At 41.9% G+C, this 23,644-nt stretch overlaps 1 protein-coding gene across 7 annotated transcripts in view; it reads right to left on the bottom strand.

Annotated features, from left to right (window-relative positions):
• fat1a (FAT atypical cadherin 1a) overlaps window positions 1-23,644 on the bottom strand; it is a 75,896-nt gene that overhangs the window by 15,879 nt on the left and 36,373 nt on the right. For 5 of the 7 annotated variants that reach the window (XR_014624407.1, XR_014624408.1, XM_084377013.1 and 2 more), the window contains exons 6-16: window positions 23,361-23,577; window positions 22,186-22,254; window positions 21,466-21,605; window positions 13,446-13,721; window positions 12,949-13,159; window positions 8,255-12,325; window positions 7,439-7,635; window positions 7,150-7,303; window positions 5,672-5,905; window positions 1,843-2,229; window positions 762-976 (exon numbers count right to left, since the gene is read on the bottom strand). Coding sequence is in view for 5 of the 7 variants with exons in the window: in XM_084377013.1 (XP_084233139.1) it covers window positions 762-976; window positions 1,843-2,229; window positions 5,672-5,905; window positions 7,150-7,303; window positions 7,439-7,635; window positions 8,255-12,325; window positions 12,949-13,159; window positions 13,446-13,721; window positions 21,466-21,605; window positions 22,186-22,254; window positions 23,361-23,577 (6,171 nt within the window). In the remaining 2 variants the exon portion in view is untranslated. The remainder of the gene's footprint in view (window positions 1-761; window positions 977-1,842; window positions 2,230-5,671; window positions 5,906-7,149; window positions 7,304-7,438; window positions 7,636-8,254; window positions 12,326-12,948; window positions 13,160-13,445; window positions 13,722-21,465; window positions 21,606-22,185; window positions 22,255-23,360; window positions 23,578-23,644) is intronic. The other 2 variants (XM_084377015.1, XM_084377016.1) reach the window with 1 other exon arrangement.

The following is a 23,644-nucleotide window of genomic DNA, read 5'->3' as shown; positions in this document are numbered from 1 at the left end:
ATACAACAACAGATTTATCATGATTAATAATCATTACTTGCGACCCTAATATCGCAACATCATACAGATGCACACAACCTTTTCCTTCTCCTGAGCACCATCCATCAATACACACAGATACACAGGCACACGAAACGCACACGCACACGTCTTAAAACCAACCAACCATCACATATTGAAAGGGATCCCAGGGGAAATCAGCAGACAGAGAAGATTTACAAGTATGAGACAATGGCAGGTATTAAAATCTAATTTTCTGACGGATAATTTACATTCAGGTACATTAGACACTGAGATAAATGGCCAAAAGCAGGGATCTTTTATGAGGGGAGGGGGGAGAGAGATATATAGATGGTGTGAAAATGTTATATGCAAAATGCCTAATCTTGGATGGGGGCTTAATGAGTCAAATGCCTTTCAATTAAACAGTTTGAGCATGTGTGTCAGATAATGCACGAGAACAGGGGTGCAGTGAGCATGAAGAGCACTGGTCCTAATTTAGCTGTGCCACCAGATGGTGATTTGCCACAGGTGCAGATATTCGATAGTGTATGAAGTGAGTAATGGGCAGAGAGGAGAAGCTGTGAGGGAGTAAATGAACGACTGAGTGAGAAGGTGAATGATTGAAGGATGATTAAGAGAAAGTGATGAAAACTGTCGTTCACCCTGCGCGCGGATTTATAGTGACAATCTGTTATTATCACCCAACAAACACCTACTGTAAGTAAACATGACCCCAAAGACGGGATGCGTATTCTCACCGTCATCACAGTCTTTCCCAGCTCGGTGTCCTCGCTGACGACGGCTGTGTAGACGTCCTGGCTGAAGGCAGGTCCGTTGTCATTGACATCAGTCAGGTTGATGTTCACAGTGGCCATGTCGCTGAGCGGTGGTGAGCCACCATCTGTAGCCTCGATGGTGATGTAGTATTCATGGGAGACCTCATAGTCCAACGGCTCAATCACAAAGATGTCGCCTGAGGACAAAAAGACAGCAGAAAGTCAAGCGAGGTACAGAGAGCTGGTGTCATGTTACAGCAGTGGACAGTTTAGTACCATTATTTCATCTATATTAAACTCAATGTGACAGCTACCTGTTGTATATGCACCCTTTGTTGAAGATGGGTTAAATGCTGTAACTCATCCCTGATCAGTTCCTGCTATAACTTAAGTGGTTTATAGCTAGAGTTGTAAACCAAACATGCAACTGATACTCTCATATCGTCATCCGTCATTTGCTCTCATTTGAAATTAAAAGTTTTTATGCTTAGCTCAGCTCCTCTAACTTGCATTGCTGCTTGCAGCTAAACAACAGAACAGTATCCTATTTGTTTGTTGAGACAAATTAGTGTGCAGTTTTCAAACTCAAATTAAATTCAGTGATGGTTGAACAGTCTGCAGTGAGTTTTAGATGTCTGGGATTACTTCATGACGTTTCTTTTGGAAACACAAGAATGTGTGCCTTGTTAATCCTTGAATAATAACAAACCCAATGAAGGTATTTTGTTCCTCATGAAACACTTTTTGAAAATATTAGGCTGTGCACTGTACACATCCACGTTTGCCTGCTAGCAGCCTTCTTGTCTAGCCTTTGTTGGCACATTGCTATACTTCTTTACCAGCCAAATATGGGCAAGTCTACATCCTTGTGTGTGTACAAGATATAAACAAAGCTGAGACCCAGTGGTCAAAAACTCCATGGGTTCCCATTAGTGACAGATTAAGTTTAATTTGATTTGGTAAAATTATCTTTTATAAGAACTCAATATCACATATAATTGGATTAGAAGTAGTACAAGAAAAGCAATTAGCACAGGGAAAGCAAAGCTAAAAGACCACATACCAGTGCGTGGGTCCACGCTGAACATGCCATGCTCATTCCCGCTGATGATGCTGTAAGAGATCTCTCCGTTAGCCTCAGTGTCCCGGCTGGCTGCCTGCACTCTAAGCAACTGTGTGCCCACCGTCACGTCCTCAGACACGGTAGCTGTGTATTCGCGGTGCTCAAACACTGGCGGATTATCGTTGATGTCCAGGACGGAGATCACCACCTGGCACACTGCGGAGAGACGTGGGGAGCCCTGGTCACTGGCGCGGGCCTTCAGCTCGTATGCGGCCTGCACCTCGCGGTCCAGGGGACGCTCCAGGCTGATGACACCGGTGTGCTCGTCAATTGAGAAAAATCCATCAGCAGAATCAAGCAATGAGTAGAGGATGTCGCTGTTGAGACCTGGAATGATGGACAAAGAACAATTCAGGTGTTTTGGCAACATAATCTTTGTTATTTTGATGATCATTCCTCTTGGTTATGATGTGGTACCTTTCAGACCGTCAGTCTGTTGATGTCCTACTACCCACATCTGAGCAATTACGCTGGTGAAAACAATGTTGTCCTCACCAATAAGATTAATAGCCACATAAACAGAAATACCCCTTTAAGCACAGGGCGTGAACAAGCATATTGATTCTTATATTGATGTATTGATTCTTGAATGATTGAAGTCGTCACCTTCTATTCTCATTTCAAAACATCCATCTTTCACGCAGCCACTGATAAACAGGAGCTGTAAACGTCCAATCCATGCCGTCCTCATAACTCATGTCCTCCCACTAGCAAGACGCTCCCAGCAACAAGACAGAGACGGATCACAATAATAATCATAAAGCCTTTCTGCAGGTGGCCCCCATTTGGAATACGCTATTATATTCCCATTTATCAGGTAAGTGCCCCCGTCCTCCGTGGATCTCATTATCATTCTGGAGAGACTACCACAGGGAGCCCTGCTTATATGGTTTCCCATCACTTTTATCTGATCTCATCATCCTTGAGACAATTGCTTAATGGTGGTTAAGTGAATTGTGCAGAATCTCGATTGGCTACATTGCCTCATGCCCATATGTTTATGATTACATGGTCGTCTCACTGCCAAGGCTGGAATGTTCAATATCAAAGTAAATAGGAAACTAATTAGCAACTTCGTTGCCACAAATGATGGAAAATTGAATCTCTTTGGGCTTTGGACAGACGATTGAACAAAACAAGAACACTGTATTCAGTTTTTGGGCTGTCAAAAATTATAGTGCGAATTTTTTTGCTACTTTAATGGACAAAACAATAAAGAAAATTAACATTAAACTACCCATAACTGCTTAACCATCATTTAAGCTCACCAGATTGAAGATGGTACTCACTCATAGATACCAGACATTGAAACACGGCTGATTTTTTTCAATGCATTATTCCCTGAGAATTTTACGAAAATGTTGAAATACACCGTATCTCACAAACCGAGAAAAAAAAGGGCCGACACACATCCTACATCCAAGTTTTGTGGAAATCCATTCAGTGGATTTTTTGTAGCCCTGCTGACAAACCAACAATCAAACCATCAATCAGACACGCGTGACAACGTAACCTCCTTGGCAGAGGTAATTACTCAAGGAAATAATCAGCAGATTGATAAATCAAACAGCCCTATATCGAAGACATATTCTACAGCACCTTTATTCATGTAAATCTCTTTATATGCTAAAAGCAAACATGCTAACTCCACACTGATCCACACACAGACTTCATTTTGAAGACAGCTTGTACATTAAGACATCTCTACATTATTGGAGGCAACTTTGATGAGAACTTGTATGAACCTGGCACAGGACCATGATTAAATTCCTCCACACTGAAGTAACATGAGAAATCTAAGGGAAAAAAAATAACACAGCGACGCAGGGCAGAGGGCAAAGAGACGACACTCGGGTCCAGGCAGAGTGATAAAGGACAAAGCAGAATCAGAGAAGGAATGTGTACTCGCATAACTTCAGTTTATCAGAGATCAAGGGCAACAGTTTGGGTCTGTTGTGTCTGTCTGGTTCATAACCATTCCACACTGATAAGTGCTGCCTTTCAGAGATTGTAACAGCAGGCTGAACCAAAGAGCAGCAATGTGGGCAAGTATCAGACATATTTCGATCTAAATGGGCAGGCAGATCATAGAGGCTGTGGCATACAACGGCCAGTGCCAAGATTCTCCAAGAGTCCTCACAGAGGTATGAAGTCAGATATCGATGGAGGATAAGGCAACTGTTTTCTCTTAGGAGCAGGGTTACAGTAGGCTGGAGATTTTGATGGTTGGCTGCAAAGACATTTAACTGCAGTCATAGAGAACTGGGTCAAAGCTACACCGCCTATATTTTCTTGTACTGTATATGTTGCTTGGGACTTGCCAACTGTGGTGTAAGGTTGCATCCAAATCAAAAAATACAAGATACAAAAAAAGAACCTCTCAATGCGTACGATATGGGCACAGGTGAGAGAAATACTAATCAAATGCCCCTCTGCTTTCACTCAGTGTAACTCTAAATAATTATCGCCGCTGGCTAAACTGCAGGGAGCACCTTTTTTCTCCACCTCTCCTTCAAGTACCCTTATCCTTGATATTTAAGATTTGAAGCAAATTTTGTGCCAGCAAAGCCTCAGGGAAGAAATGTCTTAATACCAGCTCTTTCCTTTCACCGTTTAGCGTTATACTCCGAGCGACCCAATTCTACCATCCCTTTCATTCTGTCAAGCTGTCAGTCCAGCCAAAACGAGGGACCGTAAAAGGGGAATAGAAAGAGAGGGCGTCGATTCTTTGACGGGGGAACAGGCTGAAACGGTTCTTCAAGCAAGAATGTCCTGCCCGGCTTAACTAAAGGTGTAATCAGCGGCAGCAGGTCTGATGGCTTCCTGGATAAAGTCTCAAGGAGCTTAAATGACTGTTTAACTGCTTGGTTTAAGTTCTCATTCTTATCCACATGCCAGCCTCTCAGGGGTTTGCAGTGCTTGCTGAAAGGTGAAGACGCCTCAGATAAATATGTGGCCCTGTGGGTTTGCGCTAGGCAAATGGAAAATTGCAATCAGCCCTTTTGAGAATTCAGCTTGAAGAGAGAAGAATTTCATTAGAGTGTAATGGAGCTTTTAATTTGAGGGCTTGATCATTCATGAAAATCCACATTTGTTATCCCTCCCTCTTGCCATTTAGCGTAATGCAGCTGCATAAAGTAAAGATAATAACCTCTGCATAAGCAAAGATGCACATGCACACTAATGCCAGAAAATGTATCTTGTGCTGCTTCTTTTATGACCTTAAGTTATGCCTTTGTTTGCTTTGTTTATTAGCCATTAATTGCATTTTAAGCATACAGTTCAGGCAATTGTGAGTGTACTGTACTCGCAATTAATTTTATAATGCCTCAGCAAGAGCTCTGTTTATTTTAAACATAGTTTTTAATATTTCATTATTTCTTCACTGCACTGTGGCAATGATGTTACAGCTCTGAGGGAGGGAAGTACTCACAAGGTAAAAATGTGAATTATTAACTATATGATGCATGCTAGTCTGAGGGTCAACTCACTTTTAACAGCTCAATTTATTAGGGAGACATTATTTTAGAAATTGCACGTCTTAACTAACATGGTTTTACTGGCAGCCATAATGAGCAGTACAGGGTTTGAAGTCTTGTTCTCTTCTCATGCAAAATTTACTGAAAATGGAAAACCAAGATTTCCCATTTACAGACTCTGGAATAAGGGATAGTGAATCCAGAACAGTAGATAATAGATTCAGCTTCCTTAATGTACATTATCTGATTGTTTTTTTTTTTAATGCAGTCATGGAAAAAATGTTTCTTACCAATATCAACATCATTTGCCAACAGTTTTGCCACGAATGTGCCCGTCTCTGTGTTCTCGAAGACTGTGATGGTGTAAGGATCAGACGAGAACTGTGGCAGGTTGTCGTTGACGTCCTCAACGGTGATGTGGATGTCAGCCTCACAGTACCGCCCTCCTCCGTCCACTGCTCGCATTTTGAACACGTACTCGTCCTTTTCCTCTCGGTCCAGGAGCTGTAAGGTCCTTAACTCCCCTAATGGTGAGACAGAACACACACTCATGTCATTAAAAGAACAGCATAAAAACACTGAATTTACGGACAAGTCATAAAATCAGTATAAGCAAAACATTTCGTTTGAGAGGACACACTTTGTTTACTTTAAAGCACTTTAACCCCCTTGTTTGATGTCTGCTAACCAAGTACAAAGCATCCAAACATCTAATGGCTTTCAAGAGAAACAAGAGGCGGATAAATAAGTAACTGAAGCCCAGCAGGGGCGAGAAAATGGCAAAGAGAGCGGCCTGATAAAGGAACCCATCAGAGTTGGCGACTAAGAGCAGCTTGGAAGAGTCCTGGGATGTGAGGCAGCCAGCGTTACCACAACCTCTCTGGAAAACTCCAGAGCCTCTTGGCAACCCTCATCTGCAATAACCCCACTTGTCTGCACTGAAGAAAAAAAAAACATTCCCACCCCGTAACAGTAGCGCTGCTGCTGGAAACTCAAAATTGAGGCTTGCCAAAAGACAGCTGGATGGTATTGTTGTCTTATTATCTTCCCCTGGATGCTACACAGCTGCAGATGTCTGGTATAGCTGTTCAGATCTACTTGTTTTGTGCTTTTATTTTGAATTTATTTTAAAATCATTTGGATGATGATGAACTGTCTTTTCATCCTTTTCTTTCTTCTTTTTTCCCATCCTGGCAGCCAGATGTAATGTCTGATTTAAGAGGGGTCTCCCCAAAAGAAATGATTTGCCGGCAAGAAGTATCGCAGTCGTAAATTCAAGTGTGTGGCTCTGTATTTTAGTGCCACTGTGTGTCTTTCAGCCGCCCTGCAGGGAAATGTTCTTGGCTCTTTTAAAAATGAATAAGTAAATAACAACCGGGCACAAGAAAACATGTTCGACTCTGCCATTGCCGATAATGATTCAGACACACACATAGGACCACTAATAAAAAAGTCAGTAACACTGCGGCGAGGGATAACAACTCTCAAATCTTAGAGTGCAGAGTGTAAGACTGCTGCCATGCTGAGCTGCTTTTTTGATTTTGTGGCTTGAAGCAGAAGACCAAGAGTGATTCGTGGGAGACTTTTCCACATACTCCTGCTCCCCCATATCTAGAATAACCTGCAACACAACTGGAACATAATCTGACTCAATAACTGTGGACAAAAATAGATACAGACACACATATGTTCATATATTGCTTTTTTCCACTGACAACAACACTGACAAAAAATAATCACACAGATAACAGTATATGCAGATACACACCTGTATCAGAGTCAATGATGAACATTTCAGATCCAACTCCCTGGAGCTCATAAGAGATTTGGGCGTTTGAGCGGATGTCAGCATCCGTAGCAGAGACCTGCAAGATGAGCCTGCCAGCAGGGGAGTCCTCCGGGACGCTCTCGCTGTACAGGGACTGGGGAGGGATGGAGTAAGAGGAAGATTAAAAGTGGGAAAGACATATAATAGAAAACCAGGAAGAAAAGAGCACATCAAACTGAATGCTGTGCTGAAATTACAACAAGCCAAGAGAAAAAAAAAACGGCTTTACCTTTTCGCATACAGGGCTGTTGTCATTGGCATCCAGCACCTTGACCTCCACAGTGGCTTTGGCAGTGAAGATGCCATCACTGGCAGTAATGTTAAGGAGATAATTGTCCCTCTCTTCACGGTCCAGAGGCTTTCTGACAGAGACCTTCCATTCATTCTGAATGTGTTCGATGGCAAATTGGCCAAGTGGGTCCCCTCCTGTTTGGTGTGAAAAAGAAATATACCACTTCAGAACAACAACTCAGAAGCAGGAGAGCAGGAAAGAGCCTGAGTCATTAAAAAGACACGAGGATCTGTCCTGAATATTAAACTACATTCAACTACATATTAATCAGTAATTATTAATTACTGTTCATCACTAGTTCACAAAGCAAATCTTCACTACGAAATCAAATATGTTTAGTACATAAGCAATCTTGCAGATCTTGCAAAAATGTACATGAAACAATGATCGTGCTGGTTTCTGATTCCTCATCATATTTCCAGACTAGGAGAAGTTATTCACACTCGCTAATTAGCACCAGAGGAAGTATTTTTTCCCCAGTCTATTTCAAAGCATTATTCAGCTAATTATACATTTCTGTATTTTGATGACCTAAATATTTGCCTTGAGCTTCAGCAGATTAGGCGATAACTTAGACTCCTAACAGATAATAGGACTGTGTAATGTTTCAAAGATGAGATATTATCATCATATTAAGTGGCATAAATGGATAATCCCCCCTAAGCTCTGTTTATGAAAAACTGTTACACAAAGGAGTAGAGAGTAAACTCTGGGCTTACTAATTATCTATTTTACAAAATAATAAACGCCCACCTGTGATGAAGTAGTTCACTTGTTTATTGATGTCCTCAGAATCATCATCTGTGGTGCTGAGGATAGCGATCACCCCGCTGGGAGGAGGGTCATCTTCACTGACTGTGCCTTTGTAGATCTCTGCAGTGAAGCGTGGCGGGTTGTCGTTCACATCAGCGACTGTTACCTCCACTCTGGTGCCAGTAACGTGTTGTACTTTGTCACCTTGGTCTGTTGCTAGGACAGCGATTGTGTATTTTTCCATCTTTTCGCGATCAAGCTCTTTTAAGGTTGTCACCCATCCAGTTTCACTATTAACAGCAAACAGCTCAGAGATCTCCCGGGAGTTCTGCTTGGGGTCGAGGCTGTAGATGACATGGCCGTTGGTTCCAGAGTCTTGGTCGTTGGCTTTGACTTGGATCACTTGAGTCCCACTGGGAAGGTTTTCCACGATGACAGCCTCATAAGGGTCGGACTCAAAGACAGGTTTGTTGTCATTAAGATCTTTCACTTGGATGTTTACATTGACGGACGAAACTATGTCATAGCTCTCATATTTGGTTTGGCAAAGCAAAGTGAGTTGGTACCATTTGGTCGTCTCATGGTCGAGGCTTTTCTGAAGCTTTAAGGCTCCACTGTCTCTGTCTAGAACAAACACCTCATCTTCATTGCTCTCGGGAGTGTTGCCCTTCACAAGGCTGTAAAGCACTGGTTGCTCACTCTCAGCCTGAATTACATCGATTTCTGTGCCAATGGGAAGGTCTTCAGCAATTGTGTAGCGGTAATGTGCTTCAGTGAATTTGGGAATTGGGGTCTCTGGTGCAACAATCCTGATGTAAACCTGTACAACAGAATGTTTGGGTGGATTCCCAGTATCCTTCGCCCTGACAAAGAATGCATAGAGCTCATTTTCAAGTCCAATGAGACTCTCTTTGGTTACAATTACCCCAGAGGTTGGGTGGATTTCAAAGTTCTCCTCCACGTTTTCAACATCTGCTTCAATTGAATATTCAATGTCAGCATTGCTTCCCTCATCCATGTCTGAAGCAGCAATTTTCACCACAGAGGTTCCCCTTGGGACATCTGATGCAATAGTGGCTTTGTACTCAGCTGCCCTGAATTGTGGGGCATTGTCATTGACATCTGTGAGAATGACATTGACAACACAAAAGCCTACTTTTCCACCGCCATCTTTAGCTACGAGAGAAATAGGAATAACCTTTTCTGCGTTATTCTCACGATCAAGGCTCTCTAGAGTGAAAATCTCTCCGTTTTCATTGACAGAGAACTTGTCTTTTGCAAAGTCATTGACGATCTGGTACGTTATGTGCCCATAAATGCCTTCATCATCATCCGTCGCCTTTGCTTCTGCCACCAACGTACCAACAGGTGAGTTTTCAACAAGTTCGACCACATAGTCCACCTGAGAGAAGGTGGGGTTGTGGAAATTGGCACCAATAACTGTTACCGTGACGAGAGCTGAGCTTCTGAATACACCGTCGGATACTGACACATTGAGGTTGTAAAGAGGTTGCATATGTGGCCTGCGGTGGTTGGAAATGACAATGGCGCCTGTATGTTTGTCAATGGAAAAGTTCATCTCCTCATTGCCAGATTTAATGGAGAACTCCAAGTTATCTTGGTCTGAGCTATCAGCATCCGATGCCTGGACTTGGGTGATGAAGTGTCCACGTGGGGCCAATTCACTTACAGTAGCTGTGTAAGTATGCTCAGTAAATATCGGAGCGTTGTCATTCAGGTCAGTAACATCTATCGTCACAATGACGTCACTAGAGAGGGCTGGGACTCCTCCGTCCACAACGCGGACTCTCAACTTGTGTTGCTGGATCTCCTCATGATCAAGAACTTGAGCTGTGGAGATTATTCCTGTGTCACGGTCGATAGTGAAATAATCAGAACTCTTCCCCTTTTCCTCAACCAACTGAAAGAACACTTCTTGGTTATTGCCAGTATCAGAGTCTTTGGCATCAACTTGCAAAATGGATGTACCAATGACAGAAGCCTCTGAAATATTGGCATAGTAGGTCTTTGACAGGAACACTGGGGTGTTGTCATTTACGTCTTCCAGTATGATATCAACGAACACTTCAGAGTGTGCTCCAGTCAGAGAATCTGTGGCTCTAACGTTTAACTTGTAGGCTGGATGTGTCTCAAAGTCCAACGGCTGAATAACATGAATTACACCCGTGTTGAAATCAATTGAGAATTGCTTGAAAGGATCGCCCTCAGAGATTGTGTACACAATACGAGGGCCTTCAGAATCATTGGCTTGTACATGAAGCACAGGTGTGTGTAGCTGAATGTTTTCAGGGATTTCAATGCTGTAAAAGGCCTTCTCAAACACAGGCATTGCTTTGTTCACAACTGTTACTGGCACTTCGATTTCTGCTGAGAGTGCTGGCTCTCCATTATCCTTTGCAATAACAACAATGACAAAGTCTGTGTTAAGCGACTCCTTCTCAAATTTCTTTTTGAGGAAGATTTCACCGGGGCGGCTAATTTCAAAGTGCGCTTGTTCCTTAAGCTCATAACGGATATCTGCATTCTGGCCCACATCTTTGTCCACTGCTGTGACTTGTCGGATGATCTGGCCTTCCTCTGCATCCATCTGGACCAGGGCATGATAGGGCAGGTTAACAAACATAGGCTTGTTGTCATTCACATCTTCCACTGTCACGGTTACAAGTACATGAGCCCCATCTTCAGATTTGTCCTCTCTGGTGACCTCAACAACTATATCAAATCGGTCCTGTGCTTCACGATCGAATGGTATCCCAGTGGTTGAGACTACTCCAGATGTGCGGCTGATTTCAAACTTGCTGTCAGGGTTCAAAATTTCATAAAACAATGGCTCATTCACTTGGTTCCCAACAGCAGCAATGATTGCTAGTGTTTTCTTCTCAGAGGAGTTTTCTTGGACGGAGGCTTTGTAGGACTCCTTGGTAAACTTCAGCTTATTCTCCTTGTTTTCCTTCACATTTATCTTTACTGTAGCAACAGCAGCAAATCTACCATCAGAAACCCTCACCTTCAATTCATATCTGCTCCTAAGCTGTGTGACGTTCTGAATAGAGATTATGCCTGTGATTGGATCCATTTTAAATTTATCACCGATATTTCCCTCAGATATGGAGAAGAGAAGTTTGGAGTTAGGCCCAGAGTCTGCGTCTGTAGCGTTGACCTTAATAACTTGCACTCCTTTGTATGTTGGCACTATGACGTTTGTCTCGTACAGTTCTTGGCTAAAAACTGGGGAACAGTCATTAACATCAATTACTTCAATGGTCACATTGGCTGCCGTCTCCGCAAACAGGCGTGGCATTCCTAGATCATGGACCTGGACCGTGAAGCGGAAAACACTCCTCTGTTCATAATCCAAAGCTGTTGTGATTCTGATGGCTCCTGTGCTTGAGTCAATGGCGAAATAATTATGCGCAAAAGGTTCGACAATTTGATAGATGAGCATGGCATTCTGGTCACAATCAGCATCAGAGGCACGAATGACAAAAGGGGTGTTTTCATGAGTCAGAACAACACTGTTGATGGGGGCCGACTCGCTGATTACTCCTTTGAATTCCCTCTGGAGAAAGATTGGAGCATTGTCATTTTCATCCTTTACATGAATCAGAAGTGTCGTGTTGCTGGCAAGTCCTGCCATGTTGGTGCCCTGTATGATGAGCGTGTATTGAGGGGCGGTCTCGTAATCTAAAACTTTCTGGGTCACAACCACTCCTGAGTTTGGGTTTATATCAAATGCATTGTTGATGTTGCCACCTTTGATTTGATAGAAAATAGAGGACTGGCTGACAGCTGTGACCAAGCTGACAAAACTCCCAGGATGGGCTGATTCACTGATTTCAGCAGAGAACTCCTTTTCACTGTATCTGGGTGCTGCGTTGTCAGAAACTGTTACCATAATGTGCACAGTGGCTGTAGTTGACAGTGGAGAAACTCCGTTATCAGATGCCTTGACAGTGAGCTCGTACAGGGTCTTGCTGCTTCGATCGAGCTCTTTGGCTACTGTAATTGTCCCAAGAACAGGGTTGATGGCAAATGAGTTTGCAAAATTTCCTGTAAGATAGAGAAGAAAGAAGAATTATGTATTCATTTGCCTGTTTTTCATTCTGACTTGTAATATGCGGCAAAAGAAAAGTAAAAAAAAACAACAAAAATGAAAACATACATCATTTTACTACATTTTGTGTCATGAAGCTGTGATCGTTAAGCATATGTAATGTCATTCTTTTTCATTTTCAACATTACAAATGTTCGTGTCCTTCCCAAAGCTAGTCATCGTCAGCTCTCAGTTTGAGTCAAAACAAAGCAAGCCACAATTCAATTACATTAAGTCATCTCAGCTATTTCAAATATGCATGTACTCAAGCAAAAAGCTAATAGCCGCATGCTTCTTGTTCTCATATAACAGCTTATTGTCGGAGAAAGCCATCGTGGGAAATTCTGAGGGGGGGATCTGCTCATCTCCCACGTACTTGAAGACCCTCAACACAAAGTCTTCAACAGTCTCCTACTCTTTGTAAAGTATTCCATTCATGATCAAGATCCAGTGGGTAGCAGCACTCAAGATGACTCATACATTTTTAAGAGCCGATTACATTTGCATTACTTTACGGCAAAAGCTTTCTGCAATGAGAAAAAAACCAAGGACATTTCTGCAACTTTTTTGTGCCTTTTACCTGATTCAATGCTGTAGCTGATCTCTGCATTAGGGCCCTTATCTTTGTCAAGAGCTGTGACCTGGAGCACAGCTGAGCCTACTGCTGCAGATTCAAACACACGGCCAGAGTAAGGCGTGCCTATAAACCAGGGTGCATTGTCATTGGTGTCATCCACATTGACAATCACACGCACAAGGTTCCTTTTCACTGGGATGTCCTGGTCTCGAACCTAAAGAAGAAAAATGTTGTTCCCGGCAGACAGAGGAGGGAGGAGGAAAAACAGAGACAGACAAGAGCGTGAGAGCCCTCAAGGGACAATTAATTCCTGAACACTAACATAATAAAACAGCAAATTATTCATAGTTTGAAAAGCACAGAAACAAACAAGCTAATCTTAATTTCATGGATGTTTCATTTTACAATGAAGCAAACAATTCCAAAAATAAACTTGTAGTAACTTAATATAATATAATTCATCAGACTATTGTTGATTGTCAGCTGTCATTGAGTCATACCATGACGGTGAGGACGTGGCGATGCATAGTCTCATGATCCAGTGGCTCAGCGGTGTACAGAGTGCCCGTTCCTGGGTCTAATCTAAACTTCCTCAGGCTGAAGGGATCAGTGCTGCTCAGGAGTGTAAAGGTCAGTTTGTTCTTCTCGTCTCTGTCCACGGCGCTGATCTGCAGGACCTCGGTCCCTGCTGGTTGGTCTTCGGAGACATTTACCGCATACCAATTCTGAGAGAACTCTGGCCGGTGGTTATTGGTGTCAATGACACGGATAAGCACCTATAGGAGACAAAGTACATCACAGGGAATATTTATTTATTTATTTTTTATAAATCATGTGTGTGAAATAACGATTATCTTATCTATCTAAGGGACTGTCATCTGTCAGAAGATAATTGGATAGTTGAAAAGAAAATAGATTAATCATGTATTTGATAGAAAAAAACATGAAGATGGCCGTTTTAAAGCAGTGAGTTATGTTTTTGTAGTATGAGTCAGGGTTAGACTGACTTACTTATGTACAAGCGCATCAACTACATACTCCAAAAATCCAATAATAGCCAGAATACTAGTGTAAATGTAAATTCCCTGAAAGGTTTTAAACAGAATAGTGATTAACAAATATTAAATGCTCCAGGAAAATACTAAAACTAAGATAACTGCAGTATATGCTGCAAAAAATAGAAAGCAGAGAACTCAAAAAAGGTCAAAAGATGTGTATATGATTATCATTTTTACTTTACACACACACACACTACAAACTTTTCGAATCCTCACCCACGCTCTTCAGTAATAAGCACCCTTGTGTGGACAGAGACCAGATCGATACACATGATGGCAAAAGCAATATTTTAACTGAATGACCACTTGATGCAGCCAACGGTGAAAACAAGAAATCGATGCTGAATAACCACATTGCAACTAAATGTAGTCTGAGCTAGGTACAGGAGCAGCTGATTAAACTGAGAGTATATGTGTAATAAACTATATGACAGTGAGCTGTCAACTGTGGAAATTGAGGAAGCCTACCCATGGACATTAATTATATAAAATCACCTTGAAAAGAAATAGAAATTTTAGGATAGTGAAGTTTGCATTTGAAATATTCTGCTCATGTTTTCACAAACAAATTGTTCAGACTCAAATCCATGAAACAAATTTCTACACATGTGTGCCGCACACTTTGGACAGTCCAAAAGTGCAGTCACTGTGGTTTTTTTCTCCCCGCACACAACAAAGACAACATCCCCAAACTGTAAAATTCCACTGGGAGCATGTTTTATCAACACCAGCCACTCGTCTACTGGACTTCCGACAGAGGATTATGGAGAGCTGCTGGAATGCCATCTCTGCTTCCCAGACCAGCGAGGGGCTTCTACCGTTGCCAAACATGGGGAACAAAGGGATCAGCCCAGATTAGACACCTGCATACCAAACACAAGGGGGTGATGTCCCATAAGGAAACAGACGAGGACTAGCTGTTTGCTGCAGCAACAGTCGAGGGGGCTGTAACCACAAAAACCTCTGACCAGTTGACAGCTCACTAGCTGACCAGGATTTGTCCCACTGTTGTCCACTGTTGTTTTTTGTCATAATACTGTTTGTTGAGCAGTGTGAGCCTATATCAGAGACAAATATAGACTCAACCTGACAGCACTGATAACATTTACAATCTGCTGTGTGCTGTGATGTTGGCAATGCTGCTGAGGCTCACAGATGTCATCTTGCAGGGGGAGCGCTGGGCTGCATGCTGTCTGTCAGTGCTGTAAGCTGGCCGTTTGCCACAAGACATGTGTCATGAGCGACCCATGTCACACCGCTAATCAGGACGTGTAATATTAAATAAATACACTTTTCTAATCTGACGTTCACCCTGAAAAAGTGCATGAAATTGGGCCTCTGGTGCATGTAGCACCCTCAGCGGGCTGGCAATCTATCTCATTCCAAGCATGTCTTCTCATGTCATGCCAGACATCATATAGCACCAGATCCCTGATGTCTCACAATCCACCTTTTGCACACATAGATGCACATGCATGCACCCACACACACGGGCTCGTACACCGTGCACTTCCACACATACATCCACACAAAGAGGCTGTCCAATGTGTCTCAATCTGGCCAGCGTCAGATAGCACGTCTTGTGAATAGTGAGTAAGGTGGCGACAGCAGATAGTGCTGCCAAGAAGCAGAAAGGAATGGAACCTGGTCAGTAGTATCCTCGTCTATCCACAATGTACTATTTCATACAGTTTAGAAAGCACACAAAAGGCTATTCAACCCCCCATCCCCCGTATGCACACAAACTTGCCTTTCCCTTTTCAAGGAGGCTCGACAACACTTCAAAGGAACTTTGCCCCCCAAACATCACAAAACAGCATGATACAGCCTGACTGCAGCAGAAATGTTGCTGTGGAAGAAAACTCTGTAGTCTTTGTACAAGGCTTCCTCTGGGAATGCTCGGGAGGAACAAGATTGGGACTGAGACACAGACGTGACAGATGGAGATACTACAGAAAAAAAGTGCTGTGAGGGTGAGACAAGAGTAAAAAAGAGAAGTGGTAGTGGAAAACCAAGGAAATCTGAGGGAAATGGTCAAATATAGAAAACACAGGTTGTGGGTGAGAATGAAAAAAACACACAAACAAAAGATGAAACTGAGAATACTATTAAAAAAAAAGTCACGGTGAGAAAGAGTCCTAAAAACAAAAGTCAGCTTTGATACAAAAGGCAAGAAGGCATGCAAGTATGAGTGAATAGGGTGAACCTTCGACATAAAGAGAGTCTTGTGGGCTGAGATAACATGAGAAACAGGAGACCGGGAACAGATTGTGAGCAGAACAGCTTGAGGTACTTCTGCATGGCCAAGAGAGGATGTCATATAGCTGGAGATTGGGGGAAGGGAGGCTGGGCTGCATGCCGAGGCTGCCTTGTTGGCGCGGCTCCTGGCTATGAGGTGCCCGAGCGAGAATGCAGCACCCCTTGTCTACATCAGCTGATCCTTCAAAGACGCCTTCACAGAGCTGCAACGGTCAAATGGAAAGCTTGCAACAGAAGGGCCGACTGTTTCCCACAGACCTCCCACAGACCAAGAGCTTCATGCTGATATCACCTCTGGACAAGAAGATTGGATTTAAAATTATTTATAATTTAGCTCAGTTTGTCACGGCCATTTGAAAATAAAATAGACGTTCAAAAACAAAAGCGTGATTATGAGACCACAAAGGGAGCCCTCTGAATAACGAAACACCTTGTGCAGTGTATCCAGAACAGGACACGGGGGAGCTTTCATTGTGCTCATTGTCCTCCTGTGCAGTGCGTAGGAGAGGAAGCCCCCCTGCCAGGTGGCAGGTTCTGGGCAAAGGCAGGGCACTGGCACCGGGCACTCCAACATGTTCCCAAAACAGGATTAACACAGCCCACTACCCATCGAGATCCAGAGCCCTTGTTTGCGCTTTATTCTACCCAAACAGAATAATCATCATCTCTGCATGCCTGGCCAATAAACGAGGAGCTTTTTGAGAAGCGGAGAAGAAGAAAAATCTGAAAGATAGACAGAAAGAGAGAGAGAGAGAGAGAGAGAACAAAAAGAAAGAAAAAAATTCCAAGGAGAGAGAAAATAGGCCAGCCTGTCTGGCAGCACAGCTTCCACATGACTTTGATTTGAGGAATAGATAAATCCAACTTTGAGCTTTCACGAGGTGCACTGTATGTGTGTGATTCTAATAGATCTAATCTGCAGGGAGATTTTGTATGACTTGTTTTAAAGGTAAACAACAGACGGTCCCCAGAGAAAACAAATTCATACTCAATAACAATTACCAGCTCTTTTGCATATGATTTCCTACTGATATTCTCTCTTCTTGGGATTCATTTTATGTTGCAGAGACGGAGAAAATTGATTAGTCTGCAGCTGTATTTGAATTTATAATCTACAGATTAGAATATTCCTTCTGGTGTTCAATGGAAAATCGTAATACTGCACAATCTGGTGGAGATTTTTTTATTGCTGGTCTTCCTTGAAATGTAATGAGGAAACCTACCTCAAGAATAGAGCTGAACTGTAAAAAAAATTATATTGTGAACTGTTGAAATTGTGACATGAGTCACGTTTTTAATGTGAATGGTAAATTTGCATTGACTATCAATCTTAACTATCAAGCAATCTTGACAATATTTTGAATAATTGTGCAGCCCTCGATACATTTCATTGTGGTTTAGCCTTGGCCCTACTGATTACTCTCTGCTACAAAGAAAGCACTCCACAGCAAAAGGTACATTTACAGTGTCTGTTAACCCCCTGATCAAATACTGTTACTGCTGAACAATGTTGTCGGATAAACAAGTTCGTAGCCAAAACACTCAATGGCTTTACTGAAACATGAAGCACTCAGTATGCTGCTGACATTTAACAGTCAAATATAAAAAATGTAGGTAACATGAAGGCAACGCTAAAGACTACTGAAGGCAAGGAGGCCAGCACACGATAGGGTTCTCTCACAACCCTTTTGTGAGGGGAAAAAGTCATTGATAACAATACATTTTTAATTTCAAGGATGTATTTTTGCTAGCCCACAAAATCTGGGTAATTACTACTGTGTCTGTTGCTACTGGATGCCTCTTTCAGTCACCTATTTGGCTCTCAGCATATCCCAGGCAGCTGTCCTAAATCTCATGGTGTGGTTTATGGAGCACACAAATTCAGTAAATCCGTTCCCTCTACGGAAAAACAGCTGACTTACAGTGGTCAGCTGATTATGCAGGTCTGTATCTTACACACTAGCAACTATCTGCATGACAGCTAGTCACAGCTCTATTAATAATGTGTTAAAAAATGTGCACATTCAAAGTGTGCAGGCAGTAAGAAAGAGTGCACTGTTGCAGGCGATAAGCTTCAACTGACATACTGTACAAGTGATTATTCTTTGACCCATTTTCTTGTGTGAGGGTTCAACTGAGATGTGACGGCTCGTACAGATGGAGTTCATAAAGCTGATCATCAAGCAGTCTTTAACAAAACGTAACATTAGGTCTGTCGTGACGACTAGCTTATCAACTTATCATATCTTATCCATATATCGACATATGTACATGGCCTAGATTATTTTGGCTGACCTCAATATCCCCTGTTGTGTTCATACTCAGGTTTATCCTCATAGGACTGTCACCGAAATTTTAGCCAACACAGAATAAATAGCAGAATTTTGCCACCGCTGCAAGACTTGGGCGCAGTGCCGATGCCAAATGAAGCCAGGTGAAGCGAAGATAATGTGCTACTCGAGGCTAATAGGTGTTTGTCCCAATGACTGCATAATTACAGCCAGGATGATTTCAAAGAATAAGGACATACGACTTGCCTCGCTTTAAAGCTCCGGAGCGGCGGCATTTTGGGTTTAAGCCGAATGAGTCAGGAGAGCCCATTAGCGTAAACAAGCTGGTAAGTCAGGCTGGCAATGATAAAGTGGCAAAAACTGAATTGGCAGATAATGATAAGATGAATGGTTTTGGCTAGACTCGACTGGCTGTTCAATATAATCTGATGACTAAAAAGACTAACTCGATTAAAAGGACTTTAAACAGATTTATTGACTTAAACAACATGTAAATAATTACTGTTTTGCCAAAGTCTTTAGGTCAACTAAAACAGGATGAGGTTGACTCAATATGATGAAACCTAACAAAGACATTTGACACAGGACTAAGACTGAAAAATAATAATAGATTGCTTTCTAAGACTACACACACTGAAGCGCTGAAGAGAAACGTGGCCGTGTAATGCAGTACTGATGTTTCAGAGTAATTCAAATTTCATGATGTGGTGGCGACTACACATGACATCACTGTGGCATTTTATACAATTTCATAGCTTTTCTGAAGAAGTTTTGAAGTCCATAATGTGGCCCTGAATTTTTATATCAACACTGAATTAAACCATTCCCTGTAGTGTGAAAGGGTTGCTGGTACAGCCAGTTCCACTGAGAATCGAGGCCCGCTGAGAATAAGACCTTCTGAATAGGTTAACCTTTGAATGTGATTAATTTGACTTAAAATGTCACTGCATGCAGTTTTGCTGAGAGGCTTTTAAATAAGTGTCTGTTGCCAGGACTTTTTAAAAAGTGCTTTACGGAGAGAGAAAATCATGGCTGAGAAAAGAAAAAAAAAGAAAAATAGGCGCTTTATGGCTGTTTTTGAGGTTCTGCACTGAACTAAAGGACGTGCTGCTTCCTCGGATGAGTTGCAAAATGCCAGTGAAGGCGGCGCTTCATCCAAAGGCTCAGTGGAGCACAGCAGCCAGATGATGAAAGGCTTTATTCATACAGAGTGACAACAAATAGATTCTTTTCCAGCTACAGTTCTCTGAAGCTCCCCTTTGAGGACAAAGGACAAAACATTTTGAATGCCACCATCCCATATGACCCAAACTATCATGTAAAAACGTTCAAAATCTCATGGACAAGGCATGACCATCCGAACAAAAACCAAAGACAACTCGCATGCTTAAACTCTTTTATCATGGCGGTTCAGCTTTAGTATCAGCTGGGGAGCAAGCTATATGCAAGCAGGAATAAATCAGCATATTAATAAATTAAAATGCAAGTATGCAACTGCTTTGGCAGTTTCATCTTTCAACAAAATGGCTCACACGGGGTCATATGGTTTCCAGTATTTTTTTTAGGTTTCCTCTTCATAAAAGCATCTTCTCAGTTGATTTTGCAGTTTCCAGACGACGCCATGAGCATACTTGTAAATGCATGAGTGTAACATATTTGGTCATTTAGAGTCCACTCAGAAAAGGCCAGGGCAATCTGTTCCTCTGGGCGAGAAGTGAGAGAAGGTTCACAGGTTCAGAGAGACACAGCAGAGGGGAGGAGAGGAGGGGGCTTAAGAATGTACACTCTGGCTAGACGGCACCATCATCACAGCAGACCCACGTCAGGAATGAGACAATGGAAGATTCCTGAACTTCAATGCTCAACTGGGACAGCAGAGAACAGTGGAGGAGGAGCATTGTCTTCCCATATCATGGGGTTTAAAAACCAGCTAAAAAACAATCTTCATAAACTTTCTTTCTGTCTCTCTTCCTTTCTTTCTATAGAAATATAACTGATCATTCTATTCAAATCAACTGAAGTTTGACATTTTGATGATCATGCTTATTTGCTTTCTTAGATTAGTTAAATGAAGGATTGATACCACCCTCATGTGTGTATGATAAACATGAATCTCTGGCCCGGAGACGGTTAGTTTAGCCAAGAAATAGCCAAGAAATAGTCCCACACATAACCATCGTAAAATTTGGCATTGTTACGCTTTACGCAAATCGTGTTTGATGTCCTTTTGCTTCTGTTTCCTAACTCCACATAACCCGCACTGCATGAACAATTGTTCACACTTTGTGTTTTAATGGTGCAGATTCAGACTGTATTTCAAGACTGGCTAGTCTACAGGATATCTCAACTGAGAAAAAAAACTAACCAGCTGCTTGTTGTATAGAAGCTTGATATTGAATTCATATGAGAGTGCAATGAATCTTCTCATCTATAACCTCGCCAAGAAAGTGAATAAGTAAATTTCTGAAATGTCAAACTATGTTTTTATCAAAAGACCCGTCTTCTTGTGGTGAGCTGCTACATTAAAATACAACAGTAAATCTAGGAGTATAACACAATTCAGCCACATCCCCCAGGCACCACCAGACAATATAAGAAGATCTCTTCATACAGCACAGCCTCATCATATCCCATATTTTTTGTATTACCTTTTTTTCAAGGCAGCTTTATACAGTTAGAAGTCAGGTCGTGTACGGATGTAATGAGACTCACACGTATAAACTGTCATTTCCGTGGGCGAGCTGAAAGCAATGATAGCCTCACAACATAAACATATCACAACAAACAGGACAGTTTGGCCACCGCTTCACTCATTACCCATCCCTTTGCTCACTCTATTTCTCACATGAGACAAACAGAACCATGACAACTGCCTCATCAGCTTCCAACCATTTCATTAGTGTTTCAATTACCTGGGTGCTGACAGTTCGTGTCCCATCTGTGGCTTCCACCGTCAGGTTGTAATTTGATTTCTGCTCTGCGTCCAGGGGCCGCGCTACAATCAAGGTGCCGCTGGCCTTGCCCACGTCAAAGCGGCTGTCGTAATTACCACCTGTGGAATCATTTTTTTGTAAAAACGACAAGGAAGGACAAAAGATTAGAGACGAATCATCGCTTGAGTTGTCTGCATGTAGCAAGGTTACACAAACATTAAATGGGAGGTGCTGAGATGGACATACAAACATCAATTCACTGCCGTGCTGATGTTTGACTTAATAATACAAAGATAGAGATTGCTCTTTGTAAAAACATTATCCACATAACAGCTTGCTCATGCATTTTAACTGTAAAACTGTGCGTACATGGGTATGAGTACACAAATACAAAGTGATGGATGTGTAACAACACAACATATCCTTTGATATATGGTACAAAAGAAAGCTTAACTCTCATGGATAAACTATAAAACGGTGGATATAAAATGGAGCTCTAATTCACACGAGGTAAGGAGAGGGGGATTTCCTGGCTCTCTTGAGATTCCTAATCAGGTCACAGGTTTAAGGGGAAAAATGTGGCACAACATCAATCCAGTGGCACAATACACTTCAACCACAGCCAACAGGCAGCACCAACACACAATGTAGGATGATCTCTTAATACAGCACAGCCTATTAGGAGATCCCAGCAGCTACCTTCTGCTGTACAGTTGTGGTCACAAGCCATCTGAAGGATGTAAAACATCTCAGTATCCTCTATGCCGTCTTGCAAAAATCCAACCAAACAGAACATTCCAGAGGAAAGAGGAAAGCAGAAGCAGAGCACAGAAAAGAGAGGAGAGAAGAGACGTGTCAGTCAGACATTGATTAGAGGAAGAACAGGCTGGGAAGAAGGCAGAAGAGACGAGCATTTCTCAAAGCAGTCAATTTAAATCCTCTCATGCATACAGTGACTATCGTAAGCTCAACAGAGAAACACATTCAAGAAAACTACAAATTAAGTTTTAGCACTTCAAAACAGAGTTGGCAAGAAAAGTACGATATTTCAATTGGCTCAAACAGGAAAACTCTGAAAACTATCGATAGTTATTGTTTGTAACTTTGAAATCGTGATACAATCGTGTTATCTAAACTGTCTACCAAAGCAGAAAGCAACCAAAATAAAGTCTGAGGCTGGCTGACAAAGTGCTTAACAATCAAACCTACCTTCATTTAATGCATGTTTAGACTGATTACCTACATACAGTAACCGCCATAAAAACTAAATTTCCTAGAAATTAAACTTCATTTTGACTATAGTCCTCAATAATAGAGATTAATGTCTAATTAAAATATTTACATTTCAGTTAAATCAATAAAAGTCTACAATTTCATATATTTAAACATAAATAAATCTATCTTAAGTAAAATAATCCACTGATGTAACAATGAGTAAGTAAATTTAGCCTTAGCTTTAGCTAAGGCTAGCCGTAACATTTTTTTCCTCTCTGCGTCAATTTCATGTCTTTTTTACATTATACATCTCTATATCATGATATTTTTACATATTGTTAAGCAAATGCCAAAAAGTAAATTGCTACAAAATATATAGTTACTGTATTTTGGCTTTGTAAGGCAGCTAAAATGGCTGCCAGACACTTTGAAAATGGCTGTTCAAATGTGACTTCTCTCCTAGACCTGGACTCCTAGTATACTATACATTATTATTATCTTCTCAAATACAGTTTTTTAGGATATTTCCATATTTTCCCAGCATTTTCACACACAAACGCTATGTTAGTCATTAAGTATGAGTTTTTCTACCTACAAGGCATTTCTACAGTCTGCATGCACACACACAACAACAGAGATTCATGTGAAGGAGGCAATACCTGTGATTTCAAACCACACAGGAACGTCGGAGGATTCGGTGGCGACGACGCCCACCATGTGCGCCACGGGGTCGCTTTCCATGACAGAAAAAGTGAAGGGCGACTCCTCAAAAAGCAAGGGAGCCGCATCGGCCGGCAATTCTGGTTTGAGAATCCACTCAATATGCAGACGACAAGCGGAGGACTTCTGAGGACGTCCGTTGTCGACAGCTTTAATCTGGGAGAGAGGCGCAGAATGTGGGCTGTGTTAAACAGTGTTATGGTACATGTTATTCAGCTCTCTG

This window comes from Pagrus pagrus (genome assembly GCF_965226575.1).
Source record: "Pagrus pagrus genome assembly, chromosome: 2".
NCBI lineage: Eukaryota > Metazoa > Chordata > Actinopteri > Spariformes > Sparidae > Pagrus > Pagrus pagrus.
The sequence above is the reverse complement of the archived record's forward strand: the minus strand, read 5'-3'. Positions and strand labels throughout refer to the sequence as shown.